The sequence below is a fragment of the Pteronotus mesoamericanus genome, unplaced genomic scaffold, assembly GCF_021234165.1.
Source record: "Pteronotus mesoamericanus isolate MK-2021 breed Mesoamerican mustached bat unplaced genomic scaffold, CSHL_Meso_final contig_74, whole genome shotgun sequence".
Classification (NCBI taxonomy): domain Eukaryota; kingdom Metazoa; phylum Chordata; class Mammalia; order Chiroptera; family Mormoopidae; genus Pteronotus; species Pteronotus mesoamericanus.
This window is the reverse complement of record NW_026555247.1, coordinates 39,933,234-39,953,494: the sequence shown is the minus strand read 5'-3', so window position 1 is coordinate 39,953,494 and position 20,261 is coordinate 39,933,234. Positions and strand designations below refer to the sequence as shown.

Below are 20,261 nucleotides of genomic sequence, written 5' to 3'. Positions count from 1 at the left end.
CTGGCATTTGAATATCAATCAGGGTGAAGGAAAGCAGGGTGGCACAGTGGCCACCTTTACAAAGGGCTTCCCATTCATCCTGGATTCAAAGAGCCCTGCTCCGTGTTCAGGCTGCTCACAGGTCTGTCGCTGTAGTTTCCTACAGTCCCATTCATTTACTTTTGCCTTTACTCCCCCTTGCCTTTGGGGTCAAATTGATAAAATCTTCTCCAAAACCAAGGTCCATATGTTTAGTACCTATGTTTTCTACGTTATTTATTGTTTCGGGTCTTGTTTTTCAGTCTTTGATCCATTTTGGATGGATCTTGAGGATATTGTACTAAAGCAAAATAAGGCAGACAGAAAAAGGTAAGACCCATACGATTTCAAACTCATATGTGGGCTATGAAACTGAAAGCAACAAATAAACAAGAAAAACAAACAAAAACTCATAGACGCAAACAGGATGTGGTTCCCAGAGAGAAGGGGGTGGGAAGTAGTAAAGGGTAAAGGGGGTCAACTATATGGTGATGGAAGACATGACTGTGGGCGGTGGGCACACGGTGCAACATACAGATCACATGTCAGAGAAGTGTACACTTGAAACCTATATGATTTTATTAACCAATGCCACCCCGATAAATTTAATTTAAAATTTTTAAAAATGGAAGTAAGATGACAAAGAGTCACCCTACAGTCCACATAATTTTGTGTAAAAATGACTCACTGAACGTACCAGGGGAAGTTTAGTGAGGAGAGTACACAGCCCCAGGCTCACAGGCCTGTTTCCAGCCCCCACGGTTGGCTCCCTGCACCCCAGGAGCTGGCGGAAGAGCTACTTCCAGGGAAGCAGCGGCAGGTGGGGACAGAGGCCCAGCAGTCAGGTGAGAGGACCAGATCTTCAGTCTCTCACAGTGACTCGCGTGCTTCCAACTGAAGTCCAGCAGCAGCAAGCGTCTGACGTGCCACGAAGACCTGCGGTGTGGGCACAGAGCAGTGGGGCTGCCGCCTGGCAGCGGGGGCACTGGGCGCAGTTGTTTCTGCAGCCCTGGCTGAGAATTTTGCTCAGAGAAGAGACAAGGCAGCAAGGGCGCCCCCTCCCTTGGATCCGCTATAGTGCATTTCGACTTCATTTGTGCATCCAACAAAGCCTTGGGGAGGACCCGCGTGAGCCTGGTAACTTCAGGGGTTTCTATTAGTTTTGTCATTTTCAATAATGCTTTTGTCATCTTGGAAAACCCCAACTTAAAGACTCTGCTGTGCAAAATGGTGATTACAAGTCCAGGTCAGAGCCTTGAAGTAAGAAAAATTCTGACCTCCTTATAGGGTTTTTTTCTTTTCTCTTTTTTTTCCTTCCCTCCCTCCATTTTAGCTTTTCTGGAGGTTCCTTATGCTTCCAATATGTTTTCTTCTGAAGGCCTGAGAACTAAAATCACAATTCCATAAACATTAAAACAAATGGTATGTTTTAAGTATTCCCTTTGAGTCAAGAGTCTGAAAACACGTTTCCTTCCCTTTAACAGTGTAGGTCACCCTCAGGCTAGGCCACCAGGGGTGTCCAACCTTTGGCCCCAGAGCTGTATGTGGCTCAGGATGGCTGTGCATGCAGCCCAACTCAAAATCATAAATTTACTTAAAACATTATGAGATATTTTTGTGATTACAAGTCACAATGTATTTAATGTGTGGCCCAACTCTTCTTCCAGTGTGGCTCAGAGACGTCAAAAAGTTGGACACCCCCGGTAGAGTTAACATCTCTAGAATGTGTTGTGACATAAATTTTTTTTGTAAATGCAGATGTTGGAGAAATATAAATAGAAAATTGCCTTCACAAATTGATCATTATTTATTACCTGACCAAAATCAAGAAAAGGAAAAGTCCTTATTTACCACTTCTGCAGGACGTGGGGACATACCCATCAGAAGCCATTTAGGGGAAGAGATTTTAAACAGTAGCTGCCTGGTACTCAGCTAACAAGTACTTGTAAGGGCTAATTATTCTTTTCGTTGTCTTTTGACTTCAGAGAGCGAGAGTACACTGGGGAAACTATAACAATCTATACTTTCAGAGCACCATTCTGGGAGTAGCGTGGAGAACTCCTTTTCTAGACATTAAAGTAAATGCAGTGCTGCTATGTCAGTCTTTTAGAGTGCATCTTGCCTCTATAGTTACAAAACAGATGACAGAAATAGAGACAATAAAAGCAAGCAAAGTGCAGTTTTGAGGGTGACAGGCAATCAATGTGATAGAAGAGTCGATACAGAATGGATTTGTCTACACACCATGAATTTTTTTCCAATTCTAGTGCGTGTGTTGCTTAATAATGAATCTTCACCTATTAAACCTTAAATACATAAAACGTTTCCCCCTTTATCTACTGAATGAAAGCTTGCCAAATTTAACCCATGTTCATCTCATCCTCACCATTAGGATATAAACAGTACGATGAAAAAAATTCTAGAGATGCGTTTTTGTTCCTCAATGCCCTCTATGGTTTACTTGATGATATAACACCCACCACAGCCCAATTTCCTCTCTGACTTTGGAAGATCAGTGACCACAACTGCCCTACTATGCTCTTCTCTTTGTACAGGGGAGGTGAAGCTACTTCAAGGACCACAAGTGAGGAAATGAGACCCTCTGAATTAAATGTAGCTTGGTGAAAAAAAAATAAGTGTGCATGAAGGGGTGCTGAGGTTCAGTGTTTCTATTTTTATTTCTTTTTTGTTTCAGTTGTTTTATTCTGTCCTGATTCCACTAGGACGTAGTCAGAAGACATAACAATCCAACAGAAAACTACGGTCAGGCCCTGGCCAGGAAGCTCAGCTGGTTAGAGTATTGTCCCAATACACCAAGGTGGCAGGCTGAATCTCCAGGTAGGGCACATACAAGAAGTAATCAATGATTGTATAAATAAGTAGAGCAACAAATCTCTCTCTCCTCCCTTCCCTTCCTCTCTCTCCCTCTGGTAAATCAATAAAAAATTTTAAAAAATGGCCATAGATGCTTATCCTTTGCTCAAATTAATTGCCTCAATAGAACAAGAGAATAAAACAAATCACTACTCTCAAAATATCACTAACAAGTTTATATCTATATCTGTGTATTATCTCCACCTATCTACCTACCTGAATATTTCTATATCTCTCTCTATTTATATAATATAACCATAAAATTAGGGGTATGTATAATTGTAAAATATATTGCTCTAAGAAGTACACAATATAAAAATAAACATACAGTGAAATGTAATTTACATGGAATGCATTCTATATTAATCTGACTTATAGTAAGTAATTAATGTATTTTTGTTACATATAACAACCAAAAATATATCAAGACCATATAAGTAAATTGTTCATCATAACTGATATTTCAAGCCCCTAACTGCTTGAAATTAATATTAGTGAAATAAATCTTAGAGTTTTCTAATTAGGTATTGACTGTATTTCATAACGTAAGTCAACATTGTCTTCTAATGAATCTGTGGCAGTGTTTTAAGAAATTCCAATGCATTCTGGTGTTTTCTATTGGATGCATATGACATTATTTCTGAAGTTGTGCATCAGCTTAAATCTGAGCTCTCCTTCCAGAGAAAGGTTTCCTGTGTGCTACTGTGAAAACAGCAGTCTTATATTGCTGGAAGTATAGACCAAACTCTTGTCAACAACCAAAGTTATCATCACCTGGGTTCCAACCTATTTCCAACTTATTTGCATTAGCATCCACTTTCATTTTGCTTACATTACTTGTTTATTTTCTTATTCAAATATTCCATAGTTTGGGCTTTATTGAATATCAATATTCATTACATATGTTTATATTTAAATTAAAACAACCTAACTTTAAAAGTGTGCTTTTTAATTATTCCTAAACAAGCAAAATTAATTAATTATACAAGATCATGACTCAGGCTACCTTCGTGTGTGGTTTTGGCATTTGTGGAGGGAGGCAAAGGAACGAGGAACAAAGTATCCTCTTTCTGATTCATGAAATGGTCAAAAAAATCCTCCTCCCTTTTCCAATTGAAAAAAGACATCAGGCCTTAAGCAGGGTCACCGGAGCTGAGCTCCGGGCAGAAGAATGAGATTTGCTACGGAGACTAATTGTGGTTCCTGCCTCCCCAGGAATGCAACTGCTTAGCCTGTTGGTCTGGAATTTCCTGGTCAGTATGAGGGAGGTGATCAGTACCTAAGAGACCCTTTAGTCCCTTGCCTGAAATAATCTTTTCTTTTATTTATGGCATCCTTGTCCCACCCCCTTTTGCCTTTAAAAACCTTTTCTTCTCTGAAGCTCTTTAGCGGTCCCCTCTGCTTGCTAGATGGGATGCTGCCTGAGTCATGAATCATTGAATAAAGCTAACTATACATTCAAATTTACTCACCTGAATTTTAAACTCTATTGAAATTTTTCTTATACAAGTAACTAATACAAAAAGATAAAAACTACCTGCTAAACACAGGTAGTCAAGTTGGTCATAAGAGCGTTCACTTAAAATATTAAATGCAATTACCTTTAATAAGTGACTAAAATTGTTCTGACTGCTTCTTTTTTTTTTTTTTTTTTTTTTTGCAGAATGTATCTTTAATGGAGTCAGTTCTCAAAGAGTTCTTTCAATTTTTTCTAAAACTTTTAGTCCGATTCCTTCTTCTACCTGAATCATTTCTAGATTTCTATCTTAGAGCTTGCTGGCTTTCTCTTCCACCTGGTCTGCTGTATTTCCCATGCTTTCTAATGCATCCCTCCTCCCATTTATTGAGTTCTTCAGCCCTAGAGTTATCTGGCTCTCTTTAAAGTTTCCGTTTCTTCAGTAAAGCACTCCTTTTGCTCATTAATTTTATTCCTGAGCTCGCTGAACTGTCTTTCTGAGTTTCCTTGTACGTCACTGAGTTTCTTCATGACTGTAACCTGGAATTCTCTGTCATTTAAATCAGTCTTCCGTGACTTTGAGGTTGCATTCTGGAGACTTGTCATTTTCTTTCTGTGTTAGTGTGTTAACTTGGCTATTCATGGTACTTGATGGATTGTCCCTCTGCCTGCACATTTGAGGCAGTGAACTGTTTTGCTGTTTAGATACCATGTTGATCTTAACAGCTCTACAGATTGATAACTTTGTTTTCTAGTACATGGTGATATAGTGAAAGGGTTTTTTGTTTGTTTGTTTGTTTTCCTGTCCTTTGCTACTTGCATCTGCTGGCTCATGATGCGGGGCTTGGGGGACACATCATTGGGATCGTGGAAATTGATGACCAGATGACCAGGGTAGTGAGTCCCCGCTGTGTCCAAGTCACTTCAGTCTCAGGACACCACTACCACAGTAGGGGAGTGGTGTGCGCTGCCCTGCTTCTGCCTCTCTTACCTTCTGCTGAGCCACAGTGTGGGGGGTGCACCCCAACTCCACCGCCACCACAATCGCTGGGGCACAGACGGGCTCCAGACTGTGTGTGAGGACACCTCTGCTTCCCTGTCCTCCCCGCCACCTCCCCTCCCTGCATGGTCCCAGATGCCCGCCTACCCACGCGTGGTCCACTCGGGCAAGCTGGTGTGCTGAGCGGGGAAACTTTGCTGGATTATAGGTGTACAACTTGTAACTTTAAGGGGAGACACAAAGGGGTCTTTAACACTCAACCACGACATTGATGTCGCTCGCCAGAATGTACCTTCAATCATTAACCCTCACTGTTCAAACTCTATCAGCCTACGTTTGAAACCACGGCAAGAAAATATTGCTTTAAAAATACACTATTTTAGTTTGCTTGTAACAGAATTTTTTTTGTCAAAACATTTAGTATTGTTAATATGAGCAAAAGCTAAAGTATCAGAGGAACAAATAGCCTCCATGCCTATTGTTCATTGAAGGTCATAGTGGTCATTCCTTCACTGGGTATTTCCTGGGATCCACTAGGTTAAAGCCCATTGTGCTCAGCAAGCGTTAGCTGGACGAGCATTCTCAACTGTGTTGTGTTAGCCTGTTCTTCTTCGCTCCTGCTTCTTCCAGTCTCGGGCAGCTGTTAGGCAGCTGCCTGCAACCCAGTCTTTTTCTGAAGAATAAGATTATTCATTTTGGGGCAAAGGGAAGGAATAGGGAAAAGAACTTCCAAAGCTGCAGTTTCTGCTCTTGTTGATGAAATACCTGTTATTTAACAATTTGATAAACCTGGAGAGCCACGCCAGTGCTAGTTAACCACTTAACATTAGGAAAATCACAGAAACAAAAGGTTTACACGGGTCTCTTTCTGCCCCGGCCCCACCCTCCCCTCCCCCTCCGCCTCTCTCCCATCCCCTGCAACCAAATGGTTTCTACATTAAGGCTTTGACTAAACCTTAAAACTGCTGTGAGTAGGTTTATGTAGCATTTTATTACAGAGCCTGAAGTCAGCCTCCTGAACTTATACCCAACCCTGTTACGGAGTAAAAGATGCTTAGAAAGACATCCTTTGTAAAACCCAGCATGAAACAGACCCTGGTGTTAGCTACCGTTAGCTTCTGATAATACGGGTTGGATCCTTTTTCCCTCCAGCTCCCACGCCCTATCAGGTCCTCAGCCCTTGCTGATTTCGGAAATAACTTTTATCATGAGTCTGAAATGATAGCTTTCCAAAAGCCACCGTCAATCTCAGCGCTCCTGCGGTGGCCAGCGACAGCTGATAAATGGAAATGGAGGAAAAGCAATCAGTGCAAATACAAAGCGATTTGCATGGCTCCTGGTCCACCTGGAGGAAGCCCTGGGCAGGGCTGCTGATGGCGTTCGTTACTTGCCTTGCAAACTGTAGATCTCGCCGACGCTGTTCTGACGGGTGATGTGGTGCCAGTAAGCGCTGCGAGGAAGAGATATTGATTTGGATAACGTCATGGGTTCAGTCAGGCTTGTCTGAAGCTGAAAGAAAGAGAAAATAGGTCTTAGGCTTTCTTTCAAACAGTAAACTGAAATCTGCTCTTTTCAAAGTTGGGGCGTGAAATGTGGGTGACGTATAATCCGATAGAATCCCTGCCCGAGCTGCTGTTCAAGGATAACTGTTTTACAAAAAGGTAAAACCGTGACTGAAGAACTAGGAAGGGAATACTTGGAAGCAATTTAACCCCACCAGTTCATTAAGAGGCGAACAAAGAGATGGTACAGCTGGTTCCAAGTGGGTTTCGAAGGACGGATCAGGAATGCTGGTTAATGGCCGCAGAAATAACCAACTGTATTCCACCAGGAGAATCTATTTGCATTTCTATCACTATCAGCTTCCTACAATTAATTGAATTTTAAAATAGCTCAAAAGAAGGAGGTGGAAGACCCTTCTGAAATGTATACTCTGACCGCGGTTGCCCCAGGGCCCCATCTCTTTTTCACCCTTTTCCTGGTCTTTCAGTTCTGCCTGACAACCTCTCCCACCCTTACTTGATGCCTCTTTCTTGAAGACGCCATTGACTTTGGCCCTCTGATACCATCTTGTATGTTAAAAAAGCGTTTTCCTTGAGAAGCTCTGTGGGAACGCTGTGGCGCGTTTTCTCCCTTGAAGAATAAAATTAGGGTGAGCCGAAGAGATCCAAGCCTCCCACCGGGAGCTCAGGCATGTGATTAGTGCAAAGAGAAGGTTTAGTTTTACTGATACACACCAGGTTAAAAAAAAAATTACCCAGAAATGGTTTTATTTGGTCTTAGTACACATTGCTCTGATGCAATCTGAGCAAACGTTCACTTTCTCACAGACCATGGGCAATCCTATAATTAATAAAATCTCAGATTCTCTCTTGTTCAATGCCTGACTTTTGGCATAGCTGGGAGGTGTAAAGACAAGCTCAGTCAAGGGTAGCCTCAGAGCCCTGTGTGCCAGCCACGTGTGCGCTTTCTCACGGGGGTTTTCCACCCTCAATTCCTCCATAGCGCTGCACCCCCTTCACCGAAGATGCTGTAAGCAAAGCACCTGAGAGGATAGAGCAGGGCCTTGAACACATGTCAAACTAAGAGGTCTTTCCTTTTTAATAGAATCAGAAGGCAAAGGACTTGAAGGTACCTGTTTGCTTTTACTTAAAAAAAAAATTGATTTTAGAGACAGAGAGGAAGGGGAAGGGAGGGAGGGAGAGATGGGGTGGGGTGGCGGGGGAGAGAGAGATCAATTTGTTGTTCCACTTATTTATGCGTTCATTGGTTGCTTCTTGTGTGTGCCCTGACTGGGGACCAAACCTACAACCTTGGCGTATCAGGGACCACACTCTAATCAACTGAACTATCCAGCCAGGGCCTTATTTTACTTTTTTAGGATTGAGGCATTTCCAGGATAGCTATGTCTTGGCCCAGAAGTACCCTACTCAGTGTATTTAAAAGTCTGGCCCTGGTGAAGGTACTTTTTTTGAAGATGGCTCTGAAGAGCAACATTGCAACCCATTTTTATATTTCCAGAATTTGCTATATTTCAACGTTTTCCTCCTTATGATGAAAAGAGGTGTACTAACTGCACCCACACTCCACAGTTGGTGGGCAGGGACTGTGAGGGGGGAGCCCACTTTCTGGGTCACCCCAGAATCTCTGCTGTGCTTGTCACCTGGATATTTGTCATCTGGCCTCAGATCTGAGGGTTTGAGAAGCTCGCAGGAGAGCTGTGCGTGTTTAACACCCAAATCTTCAGGCACAAGCCGTCATCCCACTGCGGAAGGGGGTGGAGGCAAGGACTCCCTCTAAGAAATCGTCACTGGGACCAAAGGGCTTTGCCCTTTAAAACCAGTTCCTCATGTGAGGTATAAACTGAATTAAACACATGAATCTTTAATTAGTGTCAGCAATGCCCATTAATAACATCAACTAATCCATGAAATGAATCTCATACTAATCACACTCTGTCTGCTCTTAAATCCTTTTTCTAATTTATTATAATTTGTTTACTACTTAGCAGACAGTAGATCATCTGTGGTAAATTCATCTTCCCCAAATTTGATGAAAGTGCGTTTCCTTCTTCTTCTTCTTTTTTTTTTAAATTCTGGGAAACAGAACGCTTGCTAAGTCTAGGAACCCTCCATCACAAGGCAAAATTGTCACATTACTGTATGGATTGTATTCTCCTTCACTTTTTTCACCCATCTCCCCACCTCCGAGACTTGGGGTTTTAATTTTATTTAAAGAATTTACATTTTTTCAGTTTTTCTTTTCTTTTTTAAACACATGTACTTTATTTTTATTTATTTTTATTTTTAGAGAGAAAGAAAGTGAGGGAGAAAAAGAGGGAGAGCATCACTGATGTGAGAGAGAAACATCAAGCGGGTGGCTCCCAAATGTGCCTTGACTGGGGACTGAACCGGCAACCCAGGCATCTGCTCTGACCAAGATTCGAACTGGTGACGTTTTGCTTTGCAGAACATCGCCCAACTGAGCCACACTGGTCAGGGCTCAGTTTTGCTTATATATTATATTTTGCTCTTATCCTAATTAATTTCCACCTTCGGTTTTTCTTGTTGTTTTCTTGTTTTCCCCCCCTTTTTTCTCCCCTCCCCCAACATACTATAATATGCGACTTTACAGTCTTGTCTTTTGGGACCTCCACCGCCTGGAAGAAGCAGGGAGGGTCCGGCGATTGTGATTTCCATGAAGGGGCTGCCTACCAGAACCTCTTCCTGCTTTTGCTGAATAAACTTATCCAGGCGACCTTATTACCTTTTGCAATTTCCCTCTACTGTTTTGAGATTCCGCCTCCCCCTGTGATAAACATTAACGCTAATTTGTGTTTACCCACATAAAATTTATCTGCATAAAAAATGTTAACAAATTAATTCTCCTTTTGCTCTGTATCTTCCTAATTATTGCCTCGGAAATTGAAAATCACATTAGCACCGGGGGCGCAAATCTGTACGTTCGGGAGGTGAAAAATATTAGCATTTATAAATGAGCATTTATGAGTCATTCTCTGTGCCTGGCAGTGTGCAAACTGGCATCGTAGGTCATCTCACGTAATACCCACGTAAACTGTCAACAAAGACAAGAAAAATGAGGCTCAGAGAGATAATCTGTGTTGTTCACGGTGTCACAGCCTGTGAGTGATGTCTCTGATGCTCAGAAGACCGCAATGTTAATCCCTCTTTATCATAACTCACTGCAAGGCCAATCACTGGATCCCTTTTCCTCGGGGAGCAGATGAGATAGGAACTGTGCCTGTTGGGTCTATTCCACTGGAGCGAGGCAGGAGCCGCGGCGCCACCCGCCCCTGCTCCAGGCAGCGCAGCACGCACACGTGGAAGCAGACTGGTTAGCCCCGGGCTGCGCCGAACCAGGCCTCTTACCAAACACCAGCTCCACACGTGCCCCGTCGGTTGACCTCAGTCAGGCAAGGCACCTATACGTGTTTTTAAGACTATTTTTTTCCCTTTATCTCGCAATTGGAATTAATATAATCCACCTTAAGTGTTATACATATTTTATAAGATGATGCTTTCAGAGTGAAAAGCACAGTGTTTATCATACCTGAAAGCTCAGTGAAGATTGCTGCCTTGTTATTGCTCCTTCCGCATGGGGAGGGGGCTTAGACCAGAAGTGTCTGCCTATGTTTGTGGTCAAGACATGGGACTCTGTCCCAAATGAGAGACCAAGGCGATGACAAGGCGAGGGCAGAGGCATGTAGTTGGATCTAAATCTACGACCTTAACAGAAGCACCAAACCCATTATGAACATGACTGAGGAGGACGGGCAGGTGGGCACAGATGGGGCAGGTAAGCGAGGCTGGAGGCAGGCGCTGTGCGTGCGCGCCCACCCGCATACATGCACACGTGCATAACATAAGCTGCAGAGGAACAGTCGCAGCTGCTTCTGGGTGATGGAGTTGTGGAAGGCCATGCTGGGTGGGTGCGTCCACGTGCTTCCCGGGAGGTCTGAGACAAGAGGCGTTAGCCAGGAATATACACTGTCTGTTGGAAACACTAGAAAAACTTCATACAAGTGGTTAGGAAACAGGCTCCTGTATGTCAGGGTAAGAAGAAACGTGGTGCTGCTTGGTGTGGAAATGCTGAATACGAGTGGAGAACATTGAATTTTCTTTGTTCTTGGGAAAGAGCTCATGATACCTGAAGACTGTGTAGAAGTGAACCCCCTGGCGGTGTTTTGCCAGCCAAGCTTGGCGCTGTTTGGATTCGTGCAAAACGTCCTCTGAAGTTGGAAAGTCTATGGGCAATTGGTTTCTCACAGACTTGACTTAATTTTCAACAGGGGACAGCTCACATTTAATCTTTCATTTTATTCAAGATAAATGGAAAGGAATTAGAAGACACTTTGCTTAGATTGTACCAGACTAACAAATAAAATGTAGTTTATACAGCCATTTAATGGAAGCTGCTAGGTGGAATATTATTTTCATTAGGCTCGAAAAAAAAATGAATGCTATTATTGTATATTTTAAACCACGCATTGCCCAAATTTTAAGGGAAAAGGACATGATATAAATAAAACCCTTCCTATTATACTGCACTACAGAACTGCTTATTAGAAAACCTACAAACAGCCTTCTCACCATATCCGTCACATTTGTGCATTTATGCAGAAATGTGTATTTTTCTTTGTGTTTGTTTAGACACTACATTTTCTTTGGTGTTCTGAAACTGGAACAGTAGCAGATGAACTGATTCATTAGGATTGCAAGTCCACTTTAATTATTGACTATAAGGGTTTGTTCTAATTGACCCTGGGTTGATTTATTATAATCAGTGCCTATCAATTGGTAAAGTGAAATTTTACAATTATATGAGTGGCATTTCCCGGCAGGGAACTGGTCATTGTCAACAATAACGAAAACTCTTGTCTTATGATTGATTAATAATTGATAACATTGAGCAATAAATAGATCCATGAACAGAACTTTGAAGAATGAATTAATCAGCAGATATTCCTGTATATTAGATATTACATAACCACTTGCAATCACAAATCACACATTTAAATTTTTCCTAGAATTTCTTAAATGTCTGTAAAGAGTATCTAGAAAAGAGATTGCAAAATGTGGTAAAATTTTTCTGTGCACTCTCATTAGACAGTTGTCTTTCCAGACTCTGCACATTTTCAGCATGAGAAAACTTGCATTTTTTTCATAACTGATAGGGATTCCTGGAAAATGTGGGTATGAAGAATGCTTTCACTGAAAAGGAAGTCACTACCAAGGAGAGGGCCCATCCTGAAAGCTTTCTCATTCCTTCAAAAATTACAAACGAGCACACGGTGTTCACGGTTGTACTTGAATTGAAAACCATTATTTAGCTACAGTTGGGCGCAAGATTTTAGTGCCTTCAGAATATGTCTCATTACAAGTATTATGCACTCTAAGATGCCATCAATTGAAAGACAACATTATTTTATGTAGCGCCGTGAAAGAATAGTGCAACTAATTAAACCGTAACTCCAATTAGACTTGAGAGGTGTTCAAATGCGAAAAAAATATTGTGCATTTTGGAATTGATGTAATATAACAGTATTTCCCTGTTTGTGGAACTATTTAGACAACAATTATTTCATGGGCTGGTAGTAGTCAATACGTGGGTAAGTTTTATGATCAAGTATAAATCTGGAAGAACAAATTTTCTTACTCTTGAGTTGCTGTTTCAGTGGGTTTTACGTACAGATAGCTTGCTCCTCTCTTCTGCGCCCTCTCCACTGAGCCTGCAGTGGATGGAGGTGGCATCGGGCGCGTCTCCATGCCGGTGTGGTGAGTGGCAGAGGACGCGACTGCTGCTGCTTTGTCAGAAATTTCTTTTCATTTTACATTATAAAAGGAAATCAGGTGATTTGACTTTGAATGATTATTATCAAAAGAACAGGAATGATCTCTGTGAAATGGAGACAAATTGTAGAGGAGTTGTTTGTTTGAATACCTCGCTTCACTAATATTCTCAAATATTTGAATCTTAGTACTCTCTCAGAAATAGTTTAAAATTTGTCACTGTGACTTAAGTCTCCAATGCATTTTGCAACAGCCTGGGTGGACCTGGAGAAAATTATGCTAAGCCAGTCAGTGAAAGAAAAGTACCACATGATCTCACTTATATGTGGAATCTGATGAATACAATAAACTAACAAACAAGACATAATAGAAGCTTAAATACATAGAACAGACGGAGAGTTGCTAGAAAGGCAGGGGGTGGGAGGATGGGATGAAAAATGGTGAAGGGATTAGCCAATGAACATTTATGCACAATTCATAGACATGGACAGCAAGGTGGGGATTGGCTTGGGGTGGGGAGAGCGTGAAGTTGGGTGAGGGAGGGGAAGGGGAGAAAAATGGGAACAACCGTAACAGCTTAAACCATAAAAAAAAAAAAAAAAAAAATGGGATCACTGTGACTATAAAAAAACCAAGAAAATAAAATTTATCACTGTGACTTAATTCTGCAATGCACTCCCCCAAAACAAAACTTTCTTTAAAATGAGACTGGTTTGGGATTAGTAAGTAAAGAAAATTGAGAGACTGCTTAAGATTGCTATCCCTTTTTTAAAATCATGCTCACTTTCCATTTCCCCGCCGGACACAGGCGTGGGAAGCAAGAGGGGAAGGCTGCCTGCGTGGACTGCAGAAACCATGCTCTGTGGGGGCTGGACCGAGGACCTCCAACTAGCTGGTCATCGAAGAAGCCAGTCCAGCCCCCTTGTCATGGCCATATGAACAGGCCCGGCTGGTGTTTTTAGTCTCAATGATCACAATTTTGTGATGGTGATACCTTACCCAGCTGATTCAAGTAGATGTGAGAAACTTTTGATACTTTAAGGAGTAGAAGGACATGAGATAATCTCAGTCGGGACAGTATTAACTATTTGATCCCTGAAATTCTGGGCCATGTGAGAAGGAAGGGACTTTCTTGCTCTTCTCTTGCAGTCCCTACACTGACACGCAGGGTCCTGAGCACTAGGCAGCCTGCGAATGGTTGATAAACAGCTAACCTCTACTAGAAACTTCCTAATTGAGTCAGTTAACATTAACTAATCCTTTAAATATATTTTTTAGTGAAGGAAAACAAAGTCTACATTTTTAAGAGCCTTACCAACTCAGTGATTCTTTTTATCTGCTATTCTTCTGGACAAATGTACTGTTTTTCTAGATATTAGATTCTTCAAGCAAGAAAAGACATATTCTCTAACTTAGATTATGGTGACATATCAAAATAGGTTTATTTATGTGTTCCCCTAGAAGGAAGGTAATGAACCAGGGGAAAACAAGGTTTTATAAACATACAACGTCAAAAGGTATTATTGAATTATTTCTCTTATAATTAAGAAATGGTTATTCAGACATTATTTTGTTTATCTATAAAGCCAGTAACACTCCTAAATCACCTTTAAAAGGATGCAAGTAAATGTTTCATTCAGTTGCCCAGTTATGTTTGCTTATATAACTCGTTGGTAATTTAATGTTGTAAAACCTTTTTAATCACATTAAAATACATAAACATTTTCTATCTGATCAATATTAATCTTCCAAGGCTGATGAACAGTGTCATCATCGTATTTTGTGTGAGATACATAATAAGTGAAATGAAACACTTTTATACCCTAAATAGGTTTTTTGGTACTTTCCCAACTCCCACATTACACTTTTGTCTAGTTTACAGCACAGACATTCATTTTATTTAAATAAGCAAATGGAGAGTTACTGCTTCATGAATATGAAGAGGGTATTGAAATACTATTTCATTCTTGTTGGAATTTCTTTCTTAGAAGAGATTTGTGCATGTAAAGGCAATTTCTTAAAAGAAAGAGAACAGCCTGTGTCTGGGAGGCCTGGCCGCCTTTGCTCATGGCCCTAGAATCTGAGCAATTGGGGCAGTTTACAAGGTGAATAACTTGCCCTCTAAAAAGCATCATTAATTCAGTTTTCTCTGAAGGATGGACCAGACCTGGAGGTTAATTTATTAGCATTAACCTTCAGAAAACATAGCTGTGCATTCATTTTGGAAATTAAACCAAATTCTCCATTTACGTGTATGTACAGGTTGATGGAGAATCTCTAGAAACGCTTGGATTATTTGCTGAGCGGTACCGAGGCTGCTATTTCAACGCCCGCCCCACGTCCCCTGCCATCTCCGAGCGTCCGTCCCAAGTGCCCCCACCCCCCAGCTTTAGGCGGCCCGAGACCGCGGGCAGGCAGGGGACCCACCGGCCGCCCGACCCTCAGCGGCCATTGCTCGGCCGCTCCCGGCCTTGCCCTCGGGGCGCGGGACGCGGAAACGGCCAGCAGCGTCCGCAGGGCAGGCCGCTGAATTCTGTTTTCCGAACTTTTTGGCACAAGATCGCTAGATGTTCGTGAAAGGGATCGAAAGATATTATTTAGCTATCTTTAGGAATAACAATGTAGTGTCTTCACAAACATTGCAAATCTTATAAATATTCGAAATCTCTCCTACATATGGCTCACCATCATCATAATGAATGTTTTGTGGTGCTTTTATGTGCCAGCTCTATTCTCAGAAAAAAAAATACACACACTCACTTCTGAGTGTGTATATATATATATATAATTAAATATATAATAAATATATATTTAATCCCATCGTCATATTAAGACGTATATATGTATATAAGTGCACAGACACCTCATAGCAACCAAACAAACAGAACCGTTATACCCTCACTTCACAGATGAAGGAAAATGAGCCATTCAGAGGTTAAACGACTTGCCCACGACTACACAGTGAGTAAGAGGTGGAACTGGGGACCCAGGACACAAAAGGAATGTTCCCCTTTATGGAGGACAATTGCAGTGGTGTGCAAAAAGGACTTTCCTGCAGGAAAATATAATTTAAATAACTTATGAGCACTTTGCCTGTTTGAAACAAGTATAAGAAGAACTATAGCTATTAACTAATGGAAAGTGAAATCACAATGATTAATTTTGGTTGTCAATAATTTGGTTGTAAATTGCCAATATGAACTGATAAGAAATGTGCACAATTCTGAAATAATTTAAAGTTTGGTAGGTATATTTTTAACCTTATTTAAGCCACTAGAGAAATGTCATATTAATTAGATAATTATTGCGATGTTTTAAATTTCACTCAAGTCAAGAAGACTAGGTCATCTCAGCCTCCTATTAATGCATCTAATTAATCCCATAGTCATATTAATAATCCTACTAATGTTCAAGGTACTCATTCTCCCCTATGGAAGGCCAAATGCCCTGTATAAGGCCGAATTGTGCTTTTCACCCTCGCTGTTCAGAAAACTCTTTAAACCACGTGCTAGACAGGGAGATAAAATTATGCATGCAGTATTGAGAAAATTAAACATGCAAAAAATGCGTTAAGAATAACATGAGATCATTTGTTAAACTATTTCTTTGTTTTTTGTATATAACATGTTATGTGATTGAGAAATTTTAAATCAAAACTACTATACTACTAGATACAGAAGCCTATTGTCTTCAACTGGAATTGAATCACTGTTTTCTGATGAAGGACCCCTATTTCTCAAAGCTCCACTTGTGCTCTCACAGGTAAAATCTCATGCATCTCCGTAAGTCCTGAAGAGAGAAACAATATTCACCTCTTTTAAGATTGTATTCAATAATCATTCCATTGTTTGCCTTTCCAAGTCAGTAATAAAGCTTGTAATTTTTCCAGCTACATGTGTAATTTACTATTTCAGATTTTTTACTAAATCACTTCTTAGCTGGACCCGAGACTGCAGGTGGTAAGCTTCCAGGGCAGGATAACAGACAGGCAAACCATTCTTTCCGTGAACAACAGAAGCTCCTTCTGCAAACAATTTATTATTGGCTCTGGAATATACACTGAAAGACAGAGAAGTTTCAGAAATGCTAGGATAAAGACAAAAAGAAAATGGAATCCTTCCTTCCTTCCTGGTAGTTACTATATTTTCCTGGGCCTACATTTGAATTTCTGATTGTCCAGCTGTATGTGGAGATATGCAGAGGACATTACTTCTTATTTCATTCTCTGCACACGGCACCCTTCTGGGGTAACCATGGCAACAGGTCATACATACGTAGATACACAGAGTACAGGGCTCCCTGTTAGTAACCACGAATAGCTTCTTTTCTCAGCAGCTGAATAGGGAATTAGAAAGAGAAGATTCAGGAACTGGGATGAGCTCTGGGGGCTGGGGTGGGGTAGACACTGGTGGGGGGGGGCACGGACGGACCCGCATACACACCATGTACCTCAGACCTCAGGGCCATTCATTTCCAGGCTGTTCGGTTACCAAAGAGGGAGCCTTACCCGGGCCTTCTGCTCCATTTCTAGCATTAATCTTTCGTGTTGCTCAGCTATGGCCAGTGTCGCAGAATGGACCTTCTGATAGATCATCTCTCCTTCCCTTGTTTGAAAAGTGAATAGTCCTTCTCCGGTGTCACACATTCTGTGAGAACAGAGATGGAAAGAGATAGGTCTTCATGCGTTCAAGTGTGTAACAGTTCTCCACGGGACAGACGCCCTTGCCCTGTGGTACCCTCCTCCTTGACTTACAGGAGTTAGTGAAGCAGTTTGTTCTTGACCAAACGAACCAACCAACCAGCCAACCACCCAACACATCTTTAAATGGTACATGAGAACAGAGCTAAGGCTTAAAGTCCATTTATATTTGCATTTTTAGATGAAACGTTCCCAACAATCAAAAAGAGCAGGTTAAAATGTTTGCGGTTATTGCAATGCATAAAGAATAAAAATAAGTTATTTTTACAGGATTTTCGTATTTGTGATATCACAGTGCTACCTCCTATGACTTGATAGCTCTTGAAAATGAAAGAACTTAAGAAAAAATCTGCAGTTATACAGCCAAAGCAGCAGTGACCAATGAGGAGACTGTAAAATTTTAGCATGAATTTCCACACAGAAGTTGAAGTTTTTATTTAAATGAAGTAACTCTTATGCAAATCTTGGTATAGCCTAGGAAACCACGTGGCATAAAAGAGATTCTCTTTTATTTGAATTTTGACTCTGCCCTTACCAGCAGCGTGACCTTAGGCAAGGTGACTGACTTGCCTGTACCTCCTTTTCACGTCTCTAACACGAGAGAAACAACAGTTCCCATCTCATAAGATCTGTATGACAATTAAAAGACCTGATATACAAAATCTTTATAGTATTACTTAGCACATATTAAATGCTCAAAAATGTTAGCGATTACTACTTTCATCACAGATAAAATATGGTGCTAATCTCAGTATCCATGAAACGGAAATGATTGGCTTAATTGTAACATTTTTATCCAATAGACTATTACGCGGCTCTTTCTGTGTTGTTTCTAAGAATATGTCATACATTAGAAATTCTTATTACATAAATTCAAGAAGAAAATCAGAACACAAATTTTTTTTTCAATTATTTTTTTGGAATAAAACTAGTGACAGTTTGTTAGACAACAGGACTATAGCTAAGTTTTATTAACAGAGTAATTCTACAGTGGAAAATATTTTACATTACTGTTAGGCCAGTTTTGAAAAATAATTGGAGGCCTTTAGAAAAACTCATTACCAACATAATGTTACCACTCAGACAGATGTTGGACATTCGCTGAATTGCCGTGTTGCTGGTTTTCAGGTTATAACATCAAAAGGTTTGCACAAAACGTTCATGCAGCTAAACTATGTCTTCCAGCACCAAAAAGGTTTCAGGTTCTTTTCTACGATTCTCCAAGGAGTTTTCAGTAGAAAAGAAATATCTCAAGAGGCTACAGACATTCCAGAGGCTTTGACTGTCATCCCTCAGGGCCCCACGGAGCCAACACTTAGCTTCTGCAAAAGAGATCTTAATAAAACCCACCCAGCGTGAAATGGAAAGTCTGGGGGAAAATGAAGAGTTTTCACAAAGTGAAACCAATGAGGTTTCTTTGTTGATATGGAGGAACAGTAAGCAACCCAACAGCTGGAGCAGGAAAGAAGCAGTAAGCACATTCTGTTAGAGGTCGAATTTTGTTTATTGTCACCTGAAACCCACTGGCTCCAAGCCTTTGGAGACGAGAAGGTGAAGCACAGGTTGTCATTTCAAACCCAGACACCCAGAGGTCTAACACCTGCTTCTGGGGACTCTGCTCCGCCCAGTGAGGGAGTCTGAGAGCTTCCAGAAGGGTTTTTTTCCAGCCTCTGACACAAAAAGCACGGTAAACATCAGCCTTTGATCAAGAATAAGGCAGTGAACGTGCGGTGTTGTAAAGCAAAGGCATTTCGGGTAGAGGTGCTCCCTCCTCACGGCAGGCACCTAACGCCAGGCTGAAGGCAGAGCCTTTCCAAAACTAAGATGAAATAAATGAGAATGTAAACTGTAATTGAAAAAAATTAAAAAATAAAAATTCTTTGGTAAAGATTTTGGTAAAATCTTCATGACTGTCGTCAGCAGTGTTGACAGAAGCCATTTAGGTTTCCAGTTTCCTGTTTGAAACATGTTCTTTGGTGAGGAACAGATATGGAGATTTTTTCTTGTATGTCTGAACAGCTTAGTGGTAGCCAGAGGGCACGAGAGAAGATCACCAAGGGACAGATGACCTAATTTTGAGGGTTGTCTCTGTGGTATGCAACACGAGGCCTGCAGCCCAGCACCCCTGCGACCCTGGCCGCCTGGCCGGGCACAGTGGTCCTGCATTTGACGGCGTCCCTGGCGATTCCTGTGCACACTCAAGTGTGAGAGGCGCTGACCTGGAGAGCCCGCTCCACTGGTCGCTGCTTCCCTAAAGGGGACGGAGGGATGACGCTTAGGACCCAAATGAGGACAAATTAGAAACCACGGCTTAAGTCCATCATGTGAAACTGAGAGACAGAATAAAAGAAATATGACAAAAATAACAAAAACCTGAAAGAAACCTTTCCTTACCTTGGGTGCATCTAAGACAGAGGTGCTAGTCACACCTGACTATCTGAACAGGGGCGCATGTCCCCAACATGCACAGACCTCAGTTACAGTTATGCACAGAAACAGGTGAAGATACGGGCGACGTATGTTTGGCCTGACTCCAAGCTAGGAGTCTACTGACATGTATAGATAATTACAGAAGTGTTCTTCATCTTTACACTTCACAGGTCACGTGCACAAAATGACTACATTTTCCTACCTAAAATCAAATGTTACAGAAGATAATCTGTAAAGTCTCTTTCAGCTTTAAGGACTAGGGCCTCCTAAAAAATCTAAGAAGTAGGTGAGACCCATTGATTTCTAGTTTCCTTCCTTCCTTCCTTCCTTCCTTCCTTCCTTCCTTCCTTCCTTCCTTCCTTCCTCTTCCTCTCTCATTCTCCTTTCTTCTTTCTTTCTTTCTTTCTTTCTTTCTTTCTTTCTTTCTTTCCTTTCTTTCTTTCTTTCTTTCTTTCTTTCTTTCTTTCTTTCTTT

At 41.3% G+C, this 20,261-nt stretch overlaps 1 protein-coding gene across 1 annotated transcript in view; it reads right to left on the bottom strand.

The window, feature by feature from the left end:
• The window catches only part of DOK6 (docking protein 6), a 228,901-nt gene that overhangs the window by 32,784 nt on the left and 175,856 nt on the right, over positions 1–20,261 (bottom strand). The window contains exons 6-7 of the mRNA XM_054583889.1: positions 17,166–17,304; positions 6,740–6,857 (exon numbers count right to left, since the gene is read on the bottom strand). Of these exons, the coding sequence (XP_054439864.1) occupies positions 6,740–6,857; positions 17,166–17,304 (257 nt within the window). The remainder of the gene's footprint in view (positions 1–6,739; positions 6,858–17,165; positions 17,305–20,261) is intronic.